The 16,263-nt window shown below is 43.3% G+C and overlaps 1 protein-coding gene across 1 annotated transcript in view; it reads right to left on the bottom strand.

Annotated features, from left to right (window-relative positions):
* hdac4 (histone deacetylase 4) overlaps positions 1–16,263 on the bottom strand; it is a 625,953-nt gene that overhangs the window by 580,818 nt on the left and 28,872 nt on the right. Inside the window, exon 2 of the mRNA XM_070873855.1 lies at positions 4,586–4,812. Within this exon, the coding sequence (XP_070729956.1) occupies positions 4,586–4,610 (25 nt within the window). The 5' untranslated portion in view covers positions 4,611–4,812. The remainder of the gene's footprint in view (positions 1–4,585; positions 4,813–16,263) is intronic.

The raw sequence follows: 16,263 nt of genomic DNA, 5'->3' as shown, positions 1-16,263 counted from the left end.
GAATGGTGGAGAAAGAAATAGGGTGAATTAAAGTCAAATCAGGTACAGAAAGGGAGATAGAGGGAAATAAAGATTGCATTAAGAGCAGAGAAAAATGACAAAGGAAATACAAACAAAATTAAAAAATAAAAATCACATTTAAATCTTCAACAATTGACTACATGCAGGAATGAGATTGAACAATTTAAATTGATCCCTTTCCGAAGGTTGATTGGCATTGCATGAACAATTATCACGTTGTTAAAAAAAGGTACTAAGTTCCAGCCTTAACATTCTGTGGCGAGTTTAATGGTCAATTAATGTACAAATCCAGTAAATTATTAAAAATAACAGGAAGGCAAAGAGATTCCGCTTGTGCAAATCAAACGGCAGAGCAGCATAAATTGACCAGCAAATTCTGGAGATTCGCAACTCAACGTATTTCTTAATCCACTGAACCTGCTGGCTGATTTGCACATTAATAACTGCGTGTTGTTAACACGCCATTATTTTTCCAGCAAGGTCCAGCCCAATTGCTTTTAACACTATCTTTTCAACAGAATAAAAAACAAATGCAGGGGAGGGTTTAATAAGGATAATGGAGGGCAGAAGGACAAGGCATGCTGCAAGCATTCCAGGTTTCACATGAGCATTCACTGCATAAACCATAGTGTCATTCAAAAATAGTTCCAGCATCCAATGCACATTTTCATTCCCCATTGTGTAGATGAATCAGCCAAAAGCTAGGAATCAAGATACAAGTTTCCTCTACTGCCTCCCCAGGCATCATCTATTTTAGTTCTATACTACTTGTTAAATTAAATACAGTATCCCAACCAATAGGAAAAAAATGGTTGAAGCTTATCAAAAACTGATCAAGTTAATACATACAATCAACATGAAAATAGGCAACGGAAGCACAGGCATCCAAGTACTCAAATACAAGTTCTTTCTTTTCTTTTTTTGAAAGTGGTTAAGACCCTTCAACTATTCTTGATATTGCAGGATAGTCCTTCATGTTTCTCAGCATTCAGAGATCTTGGGAGTCCAAGATGTTACCCAAGAGGTAGGAAACCAGGGGATATGGGTAGGAAAGTGGATTTGAGGTAGAAGATCAGCAGGCTCGAGGGGCAATATGGCCTACTCCTGCTCCTAGCTCATGTTCTTAACCTCAGTACAAGTCAAAAGGACGAACAAGATATTGCAACAGTCACAGTAAATTTACTGAGCAGCATTTGGCACAACTCAAATTGTAGGGCATATTCCAAGAAACCACAACTGCTTCATAATATGCATTATGGGATTCTAGCTGTTTACTAAAGTAGTTAATGCATTTTTTGAAAAAAACAGGCCCCTAGTCTGTTGCAGCAGTTTTTTCACTCAAAGAACATTAGTTAGAGGCACAATATGGTCTCCTCTACATTGGGGAGACCAAACGCAGATTGGGTGACCACTTTGTGGAACACCTCCGCTTAGTCCGTAAGCGCGACCCTGAGTTTCCAGTCGTCTGTCACTTTAATTCTCCGCTCCACTCCCACTCTAACCTCTCCGTCCTTGACCTCCTACACTGTTCTAATGAAACTCAATGCAAGCTCAAGGAACAACACATCTTTCATTTAGGCACTTTACAGCTTTCTGGACTCAACATCGAGTTCAAAACAATTTCAGACTATAGCCTCTGCCCATATTTTGCTCCCTTTCCTCCTCTTTTTTTTTTAAAAAGAAAGATTTTTTATTTACAAACCCCGTCTTACTTTTTTTCTGTTTCCCATGGCAGCTGATAATTATTCTGCCATTCACACCCTATCTAGACTCATCTTTGGTTTCCTAACTTGGACCAAATTGAGATGACAATGGCACATTCATCCCTTTTGTCTCTCAAATCTCTCGTGCCTCCCACCCTATCACAGACCTTTCCTTTTGTTCTTTCCTCCCCTCCCCCTTTCTGTGCCCCTTGCACTACCTTAAGAATCTGTTACATTTTGAACTTTTGCCAGTTCTGACGACGGGTCATCGACCTGAAGCTCAACAAAAATATATTCCAGTGAAAAAGGGCGGCAAGAGAAGGGATAACCAGCTGTGGATAACCAAGGAAATAAAGGAAAGTATCAAATCAAAGACCAATGCGTATAAGGTGGCCAAGGTTAGTGGGAAACTAGAGGATTGGGAAAATTTTAAGCAACAGCAAAGAATGACTAAAAAAGCAATAAAGAAAGGGAAGATAGATTACGAAGGTAAACTTGCGCAAAACATAAAAACAGATAGTAAAAGCTTTTACAGATATATAAAACGGAAAAGAGTGACTAAAGTAAATGTTGGTCCCTTAGAAGATGAAAAGGGGGATTTAATAATGGGAAATGTGGAAATGGCTGAGACCTTAAACAATTATTTTGCTTCCGTCTTCACAGTGGAAGACACAAAAACAATGCCAAAATTTGCAGGCCACAGGAATGTGGGAAGGGAGGACCTTGAGACAATCACTATCACTAGGGGGGTAGTGCTGGACAGGCTAATGGGACTGAAGGTAGACAAGTCCCCTGGTCCTGATGAAATGCATCCCAGGGTATTAAAAGAGATGGCGGAAGTTATAGCAGATGCATTTGTTATAATCTACCAAAATTCTCTGGACTTTGGGGAGGTACCAGCGGATTGGAAAGCAGCTAATGTAACGCCTCTGTTTAAAAAAGGGAGCAGGCAAAAGGCAGGTAACTATAGGCCGGTTAGTTTAACATCTGTAGTGGGGAAAATGCTTGAAACTATCATTAAGGAAGAAATAGCGGGACATCTAGATAGGAATAGTGCAATCAAGCAGACGCAGCATGGATTCATGAAAGGGAAATCATGTTTAACTAACTTACTGGAATTCTTTGAGGATATAACGAGCATGGTGGATAAAGGTGTACCGATGGATGTGGTGTATTTAGATTTCCAAAAGGCATTCGATAAGGTGCCACACAAAAGGTTACTGCAGAAGATAAAGGTACGCGGAGTCAGTGGAAATGTATTAGCATGGATAGAGAATTGGCTGCCGAACAGAAAGCAGAGAGTCGGGATAAATGGGTCCTTTTCCGGTTGGAAATCAGTGGTTAGTGGTGTGCCACAGGGATCAGTGCTGGGACCACAACTGGTAACAATATACATAGATGACCTAGAAGAGGGGACAGAGTGTAGTGCAACAAAATTTGCAGATGACACAAAGATTAGTGGGAAAGCGGGTTGTGTAGAGGACTCAGGAGAGGCTGCAAGGAGATTTGGATAGGTTAAGCGAATGGGCTAAGGTTTGGCAAATGGAATACAATGTCGGAAAGTGTGAGGTCATCCACCTTGGGAAAAAAAAAACAGTAAAAGGGAATATTATTTGAATGGGGAGAAATTACAACATGCTGTGGTGCAGAGGGACCTGGGGGTCCTTGTGCATGAATCCCAAAAGGTTAGTTTGCAGGTGCAGCAGGTAATCAGGAAGGCGAATGGAATGTTGGCCTTCATTGCGAGAGGGATGGAGTACAAAAGCAGGGAGGTCTTGCTGCAACTGTATAAGGTATTGGTAAGGCCGCACCTGGAGTACTGCGTCACCTTACTTAAGGAAGGATATACTAGCTTTGGAAGGGGTACAGAGACGATTCACTAGGCTGATTCCAGAAATGAGGGGGTTACCTTATGATGCTAGATTGAGTAGACTGGGTCTTTACTCGTTGGAGTTCAGAAGGATGAGGGGTGATCTTATAGAAACATTTAAAATCATGAAAGGGATAGACAAGAGAGGCAGAGAGGTTGTTTCCACTGGTAGGGGAGTCTAGAACTAGGGGGGCACAGCCTCAAAATACGGAGGAGCCAATTTAAAACCGAGTTGAGAAAGAATTTCTTCCCAGAGGGTTGTGAATCTGTGGAATTCTCTGCCCAAGGAAGCAGTTGAGGCTAGCTCATTGAATGTTTTCAAGTCAAAGATAGATAGATTTTTAACCAATAAGGGAATTAAGCGTTACGGGGAGAGGGTGGGTAAGTGGAGCTGAGTCCCCGACCAGATCAGCCATGATCTTATTGAATGGCGGAGCAGGCTCGAGGGGCTAGATGGCCTACTCCTGTTCCTAATTCTTGTTCTTATGAAACGTTAACTCAGTTTCTCTCCGCAGATGCTGCCTGACCTGCTGAGACTTCCAGCAGTTTCTATTTTTATTATAGCTAGAAGGCAGCATTGTATCATGCACAACTTACTTTAACAATTTCCTCCCCTCCTCTGAAGATATACTCATACTTGGTTATGATTCCACAGGTGCCAACTGCCCTTACCAAGTGTCAATTATTTACTTTTAAGCCCAATAACAGGCTATGCAACTATGGAGGGCATCACAATCAAGCCCAATTCTGTTCTCACTAGACATCCCTGTTGCACTTCCAACAGGGATCACTGGACTTCATTCAGGAGCAGAAATCCTATGTTAGTCGGGTGGTGGGGGTGGGCGGGGAACAACCATGCCGAAGATCGCCGACTCAGACTCAAGATTGAACCAGGCACTTTGATAGTTTCATCGCCATACCAATCATCATTATTGCTGTTTTATTAATATACATTGCCTACAGCACAAAATAAATATTGAAAATAGTTTACCTGAATGGCTTTGTGAGGTCATCATTTAGACAGTCCACAGCTGCAGCAAATGGCAATGGGTCAAACTTTCCAAACAAGTAAAAGGACAGCCCCAGAGATCGCCAACACTCCAGGAATACATGCAAACTCCGTAAATTAAAGTCTTGGTCAGTAAAGCATTCTGTTCTGCAGCCAAGGTACGATTTTTCAAACTAAGCGTTTTCTTCAGTCCACTTCCAACATTGAACCTGTTGGGAAAGACATTTTTGGTTAATTATGATTTGGAAAGGATTTACTACAAAAAAGGTTTATTGCATTTTGGTTATTTCAGGGCTGATCGATACCAAGATGAATAAGTACAAGATCCAAAAACAAACTGATGGTTTATAATTGGTAGACCCAAGACGTTCAGCCATTCCTCCAGTTTCTGCTTATAATTATAAGTGCAGTTATAAAAAATTCTATTTCTAATTATTATATAACAAGTATCATATCATGCTACACATTATTATTTGTCTAACCATAATGTGTGACCAACACATTTTAAAAAGTATTATAACTACTCAACCATCGGTGATCATGCTTTCAGCTGTTTGGGCTCCAAGCTCTTCAACTCCGTGCATCTACCTCTCTTTCCTCCTTTTAGACACTCCTTAAAACCTACCTCTTTAACCAAGCTTTTGGTCATCTATCTGAAGTTTATCTCTCTTGTCTTGTAACACTGCTGTGAAGCACCTTGGGACGTTTTACTACGTTAAAGGCACTATATAAATAAAAGTTATTATTTCCATGGTTTCAAAACTCCTTCCATAATCTCAGGGCAAGAAGTAAAAATATTGTTAAAGTTCCAAAAACTCTTTACCCTTGGAAATAAACATGCACTATAGCAAAATGTGCAACCAAAAGCGTAGGCTGAACGACTCATAACTTAAGTTAGCAAAACCAGCAGCTGGTCTCGCTCCTCCCCATCACAATGATCTCCTCCAGTCCTACACCCTTAGAGACCTCTACACTTCTCCAATTCTGGCCTCTTGCACAGATTCCATCTCTCCACCATTGGCGGCCATGCCTTCAGCTACCTCAGCCCCAAGCTTTGGAGCTTGCTGCGTGCAAATTGGTTGAAGTGACTGCACTTAAAGTATTTAATTAGCTGTAAAGGGCTTTGGAATGTTATCATCATAGGCAGTCCCTCGGAAATCGAAGAAGACTTGCTTCTACTCTTAATATGAGTTCTTCGGTGGCTGTACAGTCCAATTCGAGAGTCACAGTCTGTCACAAGTGGGACAGATAGTCGTTGAGGAAAGGGGTGGGTGGGACTGGTTTGCCGCATGCTCTTTCCGCAGGCTGTTGTACTTTATCAGGGAGGTTTTGAGAGTGTCCTTGTAACGTATCTGCTGCCCGCCTTCGGCTCATTTTCCGTGAAGGAGTTCAGAGTAGAGCGCTTGCTTTGGAAGTCTTGTGTCTGGTATGCAAATTATATGGCCTGCCCAGTGGAGCTGATCAAGTGTGGTCAGTGCTTCAATGCTGGGATGTTGGCCTGGTCTAGGACGCTGACGTTGGTGTGTCTGTCCTCCCAGGGGATTTGTAGGATCAAGTCGCTGGAGAAATACCACCAACGATGTCTCCGCAGCATCCTCTGGGATGTACTGAGGTCATGAAAGGTGCTAGAGAAATACAAGTCTTTTTCTTTTTATGTGGCTTGGTGGCAATTTTTTTCTGGTAACGCTGCTGTGAAGCACCAAGGGACATTTTACTAAGTTAAAGGCGCTATATAAAAAGGAAAGATGTTGTTACTCAAAGAATACTTTACATGCCTGGTTAAACCCAGTCCCACTCAATTTCAGCATGAGCCAAATACAAAAGATCCCACGTTTGCTTGCCACAAAATCTGTAAAGAAATCACTGCGATACGGCAAATTGTAACTCACAATCAAAAAAATAAATAAAAAGTTTCCTTCTGGTTTCAGTTTTCAAACAATAAATTAATGAAGCCAAAAGATTAAAATACAATATTTATAATTATAACTCCTCTACGATAGTAGATTTGCACATCTCAAACTGTTGTACTGGGATAAATTAAAACAAGCAGTAAAGAAACAATGGTGTAATAATGCAACCCAGAGAACAAAAGCACTGGTCTGCACCCGGTAACAAGTTCACATGACTGTACTTCTTTGGGCAGCTCTTTTGCACTAAGGATAAACAATCCAGTCATATGACTGGTAGATTCAACATATCCCTTTGTTTTGCACACCAGCAAGTTATCATGTCATGATTAAATCGTCCCATCCATCAACCTATCATTCTATCATTAAGTGAAACATGAAAAAGGAAGCTATGCAATTAATAATTTGTTACAAAAGGATTACTGTTAATCCTTTTCTACAATTGCAAACAGTGCAAAGCAAACCATAACATGTTGGATTGTTCAAGAACAAACAGTTTAAAATTCATTTTTAATGTTAGAAAAGAAATACAGCCAACTGTTTTGTCATCTCATGAACAAAAAAAAAGAATTAGCATTTGGAGATTACTGATTTGGAGAAACGTGCAAATGCAGCTGTATAAACTCATGTTTGTCGGCTGTGAATCACTAAGCAAATCGATACCTATAGTATTACAGCCCAAGGTTCAGAGTACTCACCATTTAAATAAACATTCCACATAAACAAACAGAAACAAAGAAAAAAAAATATAGATGGTGAGGGCAGATGTAGCCTGAAATTAACTCCTTGTTTTAAGGAAGGGAGGGAAGAGGAAAGATATCCTGAATACAAATAGAATTCCCATTGCCTAACATATCCGCCAACAACCCTGGTTCGGCAATGATGGTCCTTTCGTAGATAAACATTTGAACTAAGAGTTCAGGACGATATCTAAATGACGGGTCGACAAAAAGTGATGAACCTTCGCTGAAGAGATTGAGAACTTTTTGGACCAATGCAGAATGGCAAATTGCAGTTTTGTTTTCCTAGTGTAGATCTGCAGAGTTGAATTAAGCACTCGCAGATCTATATGGGGTCCTTTTATTACATGGAGTTTACAGCACAAATGCTGGCCATTTCTGCACAACTGGTCCATGCTGCCAGTATTCATTCATGTGCCACACAAGCCTCCTCTCACCCTCAACCAACACCTAAAAATAGATGATCTAGTCATTATTATATTGCCGTTTTCAGGAGCCGGCTGCGTGCAAATTGGCTGCTGCGTTTCCTACACTATAACAGTCCAAAAGTGCTTAATTGGCTGTAAAGCGCTTTCAGACGTCCAGAGGTCATGAAAGGCGTTATATAAATGCAAGTCTCAGCATATTATTCTATTCCTTTCTCACTTATGTACTTATCCAGCTTCCCCTTTAAAAAAGGCATCAATACTATTTCACCTCAACTACTCCATGTGATAGCAGGTTCCACATTCTAACCACTCTTTGGGTAAAGAGCTATCTCCTCAAATTATTTAATTGGATTTATTGGTGACAATCATATACTTATGACCTCTAGCTTTGCACTCCCCCACAAATAGAAACATCCTTTCTTTATCTACCCTATCAAATCCATTCATAATTTTCCTAAGTAGCCTTCCCTTTTCTAAAGAGCCCCAGCCTTTCCTGATTATACCAACTCAATTATCCATGTTGAAATTAATTTGCCATTCACACACCCAGATCACTTACATTGTAGGAGTTATGATCTGGCCAGAGCAGCCCTACCATTTCCACATTTCCTTTCATCAACTTAGCAACCTCTGATCACTTTTAGCATTGACATCACCTTGCCTCTATAATCCTCTTCTGACCTGGGGGTTAAAAAAAACTCTACACCTGCCTTGACACACCTGCCACAATCAACCTGCTCAACAGCTTCCTTACCTCTGCTTTTAATGTTCTCGACCCCTCCAATATCCTCACTCGTCCCTACCCTAGTGTTGCCCTGAACAATTCACTCCCTAAAATTATGAAATGATTGGCTGGTTCAGTTGCTCCCCACCTGATTGGACTTGACCGTTTGGAGCAAAACCACACCTCCATCTCCTCATCCAAATCCTGCCGCTTCTCCAAATTATTCTGGATGGAAAATGGACATCCCATGCTCCTCAATCATTAGTTGCCCCTCCACCCCTTTACTCAGCTCCAAATACTGTCACCTCCCAACACTAAACACAAGGAGCGTATGCCTCAGCCCCCCTTCTCCACATTCTGCCAGGACAACTTCAGCTTCACCCGTTACATACTCCAGCTAAACTCTTCCTGCACCTCCTTACATACCCTCATCACATAAATACCCCTCTTCAGCTCAACATCCACTATGGGTTGCTCTTGTCCATTTCCCAATGCCATCATTCATCATTCCTCCAGCAAATAAAACACCCTTGAACTCAGCTAACACACTGGCCTGGATTTTACGGGGCTGATGAGCGGTCGTTAAGTGCCCCGCAAGGTCCAGGTTTACACATGCACTGCGCATGTGCAAAAACACAGAACTTGCAATCGATCAAGTTTCAGCTTGACAGATCATCTGCGTGCACAGGAAATGGACATTCATTGGCGGAGAGTTGGGCTATTTGTCTAACTACTGCCCACGAAACTTTTACACCTGAGAAAAGCAGGCATAGGGCCTTCTTTTATCAGTGTAAGGGTTTAAATAAATATCAAAATAGAATTTTTAAAAATCATTTAAACAGTCAAAAACCTTTAAAATTAGTTTAGATGTTTTTGGCCCCTTTAAAAATGTTTCAATGTTTTTAAATTGTTTTAAATGTTTAAGTAAATTGTATTTTGATTAATGTGATGATTTATTTAGGTTGTGAGAAAGTGTTTTTTTAATGTAATTCCTATTTGCTTATGTGGATTCTGCAGGTAAATTATATCCTCCCAAGCATAATGGGAGTCCCCGTGTGATTGGTTGGGCTGGCCCACATGATCCCAGGGATACGTGGGCCTTTGCAGGTATACGTCTGCAGGCCCACGTCTGCAGGCCCAGGACAAGAATACAAAGGTGTGCACTTTTCTTGTGGATTGGAGGCATTCGCTCGCGGTAAAACTCCGACCGCAACTGCAAGTTCACTATCGCCAGCCTCCACTTCCTCGCCAGTCTTCCAATGGGTCATCATCATCCAGCTCCGTACCGACCTCTCCCATCACCCTCTTCAATTCCCTTTGATCCTTTGATTTCTGCCGTGCCCACAGCACTGATATTTATCTGGTCGAAGTCACCAATATCCTACATGATCTTGATCACAGTACGTTATCCCGTCTCAACTTCAAAGACACCTCCACAGCTAACCACTCTCTCCCACTGTATCAGAGATTGGTTCTGCTCCTACCTGCCCCTGTAAAGGCAAGACTTCTGAATGGTTCCCATCCAGGCCCCACAGGGCCACAACAGATGTGTCCAAGACTCAAATCTTAGTTTACTTTCCTAGTCCACATGCTGACCCTCAATGATTTGTCTGTAGGCATAGAATCAATTTTCATCTGGGTGCTCGACACTCAGCCCCATCGCTCTGCCATTACCCATGACTCCTTGATCACCACTGTCCAACTGCCACAATCAAGAAATGTATTCAACTAAATATCGACAAGACAGAATCTATCCCGTTTCATCTCACGCCCAAAGTTCCACGCCTTAGCATCCAGCTCAATTCCTCTCCCTGGTAGCTCAAACTGAGCACGATGAAGCCTGTTTGACCTGGTGCAGAGCTTCAAACCCCATATCTTCGCCACTACAATATCATCAGCCTGCTCCAATACCGCACCTCCATTAAAAGACATATCTACATCTTTGTGACAGACAAACTCTGAACTTCCTGAGATGTAAACTTTAAAAAAAAGAGAACCAGTCCAAAATTCTGCCACCTGTCTCCTATGCCACACTAAATGCTATGCCCATATCACTGCTGCCCTTGCTTTGGTTTCATTGACTACCTATCTCCCAAAGCATCAATTTTAAAATCCTGTTCTCATCTACCTCTACGGGCTTGCTCCTCCTTACCTGTGCAATCCCATTTGCTCCACTCCATCTTCAGCCACAGAACTTTCAGCTATCTTGGCCACAAACTCCAGAAATCTCTCCACTTTAATATCTAATCCTCCTAGTTCAAAACACTCCTCCAAAAACCTAACTTTTCATACATGTCTTCAGTCACCACCCCTTATCATTCTCCACTGCTGCTTGATGTCCAGTTATTGCACCTCTGAATTGCTTTGGGATGTTTTGTTACATTAAGAATGCTGTACAGGTAGAAGCTAATAGCAGACATGTGGTTCTCTCCCCAATCTGCTGCACAGTAGTATAAATGAACCAGCAATGAGAGAACTACTGGCCTTATGAGCCCATGAAAATGATGCTGAAATCTACTGTCTTAGAAACATAGGCCCCAAGTTTCCACACGTGGCAAAACAGGACCCCTCCGAGCTGGGTGCCCGTTTTTCGCGCCAAAAACGGCGCCTGAAAAAAAACGCGCTATTCTCGAGCGCTTTGCAGCTCGATGTCAGCTTGGCGCAGCGCCCAGGGGGGCGGAGCCTACCACTCGCGCCGATTTTGTAAGTAGGAGGGGTCGGGTACCATTTAAATGAGTTTTTTTCGTGCCAGCAACCCTGCGCGTGCGCGTTGGAGCGTTTGCGCACGCGCAGTGTGAAGGAAACCTTGGCACTCGGCCATTTTTGTAGTTCTTTGTAGCTGTTCAATTTTTAATATTTTTTAATAAAACCACATTGCCCTTCCATGATCAGCACTGAGGCTTCTTGCAGCAGTGAGAAGGGTGCAGGAAGCCTCAGAAGTTGAGGCAGCCGTTTCCCGACGGGCCCGACCGACGGCAGGGGGGGGCCTCCCCCCCCCGCCGTCGGGAATGGCTGCCTCAACTTCTGAGGCTTCCTGCAGCCTTCTCCCTGCCTCCCCCCCCCCGCTGCCATCGGTCGGGCCCTCACTGCCTCCCCCCCCACTGCCGTCGGGAACGGCTGCCTCCTCCCTGCCTCCCCCCCACTGCCGTCGGTTAGGCCCTCACTGCCTCCTCCACCCCCCTTGCCGTCGGGAACGGCTGCCTCCTCCCTGCCTCCCCCCCCCCCCGCTGCCGTCAGTCGGGCCCTCACTGCCTCCTCCCCCCCACCTGCCGTCGGGTACGGCTGCCTCCTCACTGCCTCCCCCCACCTACCGTCGGGAACGGCTGCCTCAACTTGAGGCTTCCTGCAGCCTTCTCCCTGCCTGAAGCACTTTCACACAGGTAGGAACATGGTTTATTTAATCTTTTCTTTGCTTATAAATTTTTATTCAGGTTGGAATTATTTGTATAATATTTGTATAAGTATAACTAAGGATTTATTGTAGAATGTAATGACTTCCCTTCCCCCCTCCCCCACCTCGTTCCGGACACCTAATTTGTAACCTGCGCCTGATTTTTTAATGTGTAGACAAGGTTTTTTCAGGCCTACAAAAATCTTCACTTGCTCCATTCTAAGTTAGTTTGGAGTACGTTTTCACTGTGGAAACTTTCAAATTAGGCGTCAGTGGCCGGACACGCCCCCTTTTGAAAAAAAAATTCTGTTCAAAAGTGAAACTGTTCTACATGACTAGAACTGCAGAAAACTTAAATGTGGAGAATTGCGATTTCTAAGATACTCCTTTCTCCACCAGTTAGAAACATAGAAACATAGAAAATAGGTGCAGGAGCAGGCCATTCAGCTCTTCTAGCCTGCACCGCCATTCAATGAGTTCATGGCTGAACATGAAACTTCAGTACCCCCTTTCTGCTTTCTCGCCATAACCCTTGATCCTCCGAGTAGTAAGGACTTCATCTAACTCCCTTTTGAATATAAAAATCAGGAGCAAATCATATGGAAACTTGGGGCCATAGAAACTAGGTGCAGGAGCAGGCCATTCGGCCCCTCGAGCCTGCACCACCACCATTCAATATGACCATAGCTGATCATGCAACTTCAGTACCCCATTCCTGCTTTCTCTCCATACCCCCTGATCCCTTTAGCCATAAGGGTCACATCTAACTCCCTTTTGAAAATATCTAACAAACTGGCCTCAACAACTTTGTGGTAGGGAATTCCACAGGTTCACAATTCTCTGAGTGAAGAAGTTTCTCCTCATCTCGGTCCTAAATGGTTTACCCTTTATCCTTAGACTGTGACCCCTGGTTCTGGACTTTCCCAACATCGGGAACATTCCTGCATCTAACCTGTCCAATCCAGTCAGAATTTTACATGTTTCTATGAGATTGCCTCTCATTCTTCTAAATTCCAGTGAGTATAAGCCTAGCCGATCCAGTCTTTCTTCATGGGTCAGTCCTGCCATCCCGGGAATCAGTCTGGTGAACCTTTGCTGCACTCCCTCAATAGCAAGAATGTCCTTCCTCAGATTAGGAGACCAAAACTGTACACAATATTCATGGTGTGGCCTCAGCAAGGCCCTGTGCAACTGCAGTAAGACCTCCCTGCTCCTTTACTCAAATTTTCTTGCTATGAAGGCCAACATGCCATTTGTCTTCTTCACCGTCTGCTGTACCTGCATGCCAACTTTCAATGACTGATATACCATGACACCCAAATCTCGTTGCACCTCCCCTTTTCCTAATCTCTCACCTTTCAGATAATATTCCACCTTCCTGTTTTTGCCACCAAAGTGGAGAATCTCACATTTATCGACATTATACTGCATCTGCCATGCATTTGCCCACTCACCTAACCTGTCCAAGTCACCCTGCAGCCTCTTAGCATCCTCCTCACTGCTCACACTGCCACCCAATTTAGCATCATCTGCAAACTTGGAGATATTACATTCAATTCCTTCGTCTAAATCATTAATGTATATTGTAAATAGCTGGGGTCCCAGCATTGAACCTTGCGGTACCCCACTATTCACTGCCTGCCATTCTGAAAAGGACTTGTTTATTCCTACTCTTTGCTTCCTGTCTGCCAACCAGTTCTCTATCCACGTCAATACATTACCTCCAATACTATGTGCTTTAATTTTGCACACTAATCTCGTGTGGGACCTTGTCAAAAGCCTTTTGAAAGTCCAAATACACCACATCCACTGGTTCTCCCTTGTCCACTCTACTAGTTACATCCTCAAAAAATTCTAGAAGATTTGTCAAGCATGATTTCCCTTTCATAAATCCATGCTGACTTGGACCGATCCCGTCACTGGTTTCCAAATGCGCTGCTATTACATCTTTAATAATTGATTCCAACATTTTCCCCACTACTGATGTCAGGCTAACTGGTCTATAATTCCCTGTTTTCTCTCTCCCTCCGTTTTTAAAAAAAAAAGTGGGGTTACATTAGCTACCCTCCAATCCATAGGAACTGATCCAGAGTCTATAGAATGTTGAAAAATGACCGCCAATGCATCCACTATTTCTCGGGCCACTCCCTTAAGTACTCTGGGATACAGACCATCAGGCCCTGGGGATTTATCGGCCTTCAATCCCATCAATTTCCCTAACATCATTTCCTGACGAATAAGGATTTCTTCAGTTCATCTTTCTTACTAGACCCTCGGTCCCCTAGTATTTCCGGAAAGTTATTTGCGTCTTCTTTAGTGAAGACAGAACCAAAGTATTTGTTTAATTGGTCTGTCATTTCTTTGTTCTCCATTATAAATTCACCTGATTCTAACTGCAAGGGACCTATATTTGTCTTCACTAATCTTTTACTCTTCACATATCTATAGAAGCTTTTGCAGTCAATTTTTATGTTCCCTGAAAGCTTACTCCCATACTCTATTTTTCCCCTCCTAATTAAACCCTTTGTCCTCCTCTGCTGAGTTCATGTAAAGTAAATATAAAACTGGTTCCCTCCTGACACCTCAGTCTCTGCATCATCTAAAAGGCTTAGGTCACAAGTACAATAAAATAAGCACCACTCTCCTGGATGGTCGCAATCGCAACGACACGCAAGAAGCTCAAAAAAGGGGGGGAAAAAAATGAGAAACTTGGAATGACCTCGGGACATCCAAAAGCGCTATACAGCCAATGATGTAGTCACTGTTGTAATGTAGGAAATGCAGCAGACAAACTTGCGCACAGCAAGCTCCCATAAGCAGCAATGTGATAATGACCAGATAACAACTACTGATGCTCGGATTCCTCCCATCCTCCCATTTTACACTACCCACTCAGTCGACTAAGCTTGAGCTGACAGGCACTAGAAAAGCATATATTTCACCAGTTTGAGTCCAACAGACCAGATCAAACCACAAGAGACAAGAAACACTTCGGGCATCAACACCCACTCTCCTGGAATCTGTCAATTTATATTGGCTGACCCATCTCAAAAGAAAGGGCTCAGAAGAATTTGGGTACAAAGTTGGGGTACAGATGTTGCATTTGGAGAAATTTGCATACAAATATTTTTTGAGCTATTGAAATTAGGGATTGCTCACCTTAGACAAAACCTTAAACAATTTTTTTTTTTTTAAAAAGACACACATTTTTGGTTCCCATTTAAATTCTGCTACTGAAAAGGAAAGTAGAATTCCTCCTTCCAGCCATTATTGAAATCCCGAGCTTCAAAAGAACCCTGGGGAGGAGCGGAGATTTGCTGCACATGGACCTAGTGCGCACAAATATCATACTGCTCTTGGGCCCTCGTCTCTTCTGGGCCCCAAACTCATGGCCTCTCCTGGGCCCCGATCACGTCGTTCTACAATCTCTCGCCACTCCTTTGCCACTCCTCGGCTGCTTGCCGGCTCTCCTGCTGTACCTGCCCACATTCCAATCAGCAACCGTGATTTTGGTGACGTCCAATCCAGTCGCCCTTCTCCAAGTTGTCACCCTCCTGCACCAACTCGTGCTGCTCCCTGAAGTGGCATTCCTGGGCCGCTGCACCTCCAATCCTTTTATGACCCTGACCTGCTGCTGGTGGTTTCTCGCAGGCAGGTGCAGTGCAACTACAACACTGGCATCTATCCGACAATGTGGAAAACTGCCCAGATATGTCATGTACACAAAAAGTAGGACAAAGCCGATTCAGACAATTACTGCCCCATCACTCTACTCTCAATCATCAGCAAAAGGTGACATCGGCAGTGCTATCAAGTGCCACTTAACTCACCAATAATCTGTGTTATGTATGTAAACTTGTATATAACTTGTATATCCCCTGGAGTCCCAAGGGATCCCACAATCCTTTGGGAGCACAGGTACTTGAGGCCTCACAGGCTGGAGAGGCACTCTGGAGACCTGCAATAAAAGACTACGGTCACACTTTACTTTGAGCTCACAGTATCCAGTCAGACTCTTTATTCATATATAACAACCTGCTCATTGGTCCTGGCGGAACCTAAACTGAGCATCACTCAGTTACAGACCTCATTACAGCCTTGGTTCAAACATGGACAAGAGCAAAATTCCAGAGGGGAAGAGAGAGTGACTGCCCTTGACATCAAGACAGCATTTGATCAAGGGTGGCATCAAGGAACCCTAGTAAAATTGAAGTCAATGGTAATCAGCTGGAGTTATACCTAACACAAAGAAAGATGCTTGTGGTTGTTGGAGGTCAAACATCTCAGCCCAAGACATCACTGCAGGAGATCTTCAAGGCAGTGTCCAAGGCCCAACCATCTTCAGCTGCTTCATCAATAACCTTCCCTCCATCACAAGGACAGAAGTGGGGATGTTGGCTGATGACTGCAGTGTTCAGTGCCATTCGCAACTCCTCAGATAATGGAGCAGTCCATGCCCGCTTGCAGCAA

Source organism: Pristiophorus japonicus, chromosome 3 (genome assembly GCF_044704955.1).
Source record: "Pristiophorus japonicus isolate sPriJap1 chromosome 3, sPriJap1.hap1, whole genome shotgun sequence".
Taxonomy (NCBI): Eukaryota; Metazoa; Chordata; class Chondrichthyes; family Pristiophoridae; genus Pristiophorus; species Pristiophorus japonicus.
Note: the sequence above shows the minus strand (reverse complement) of the source record. Positions and strands in the feature narration are given on the sequence as shown.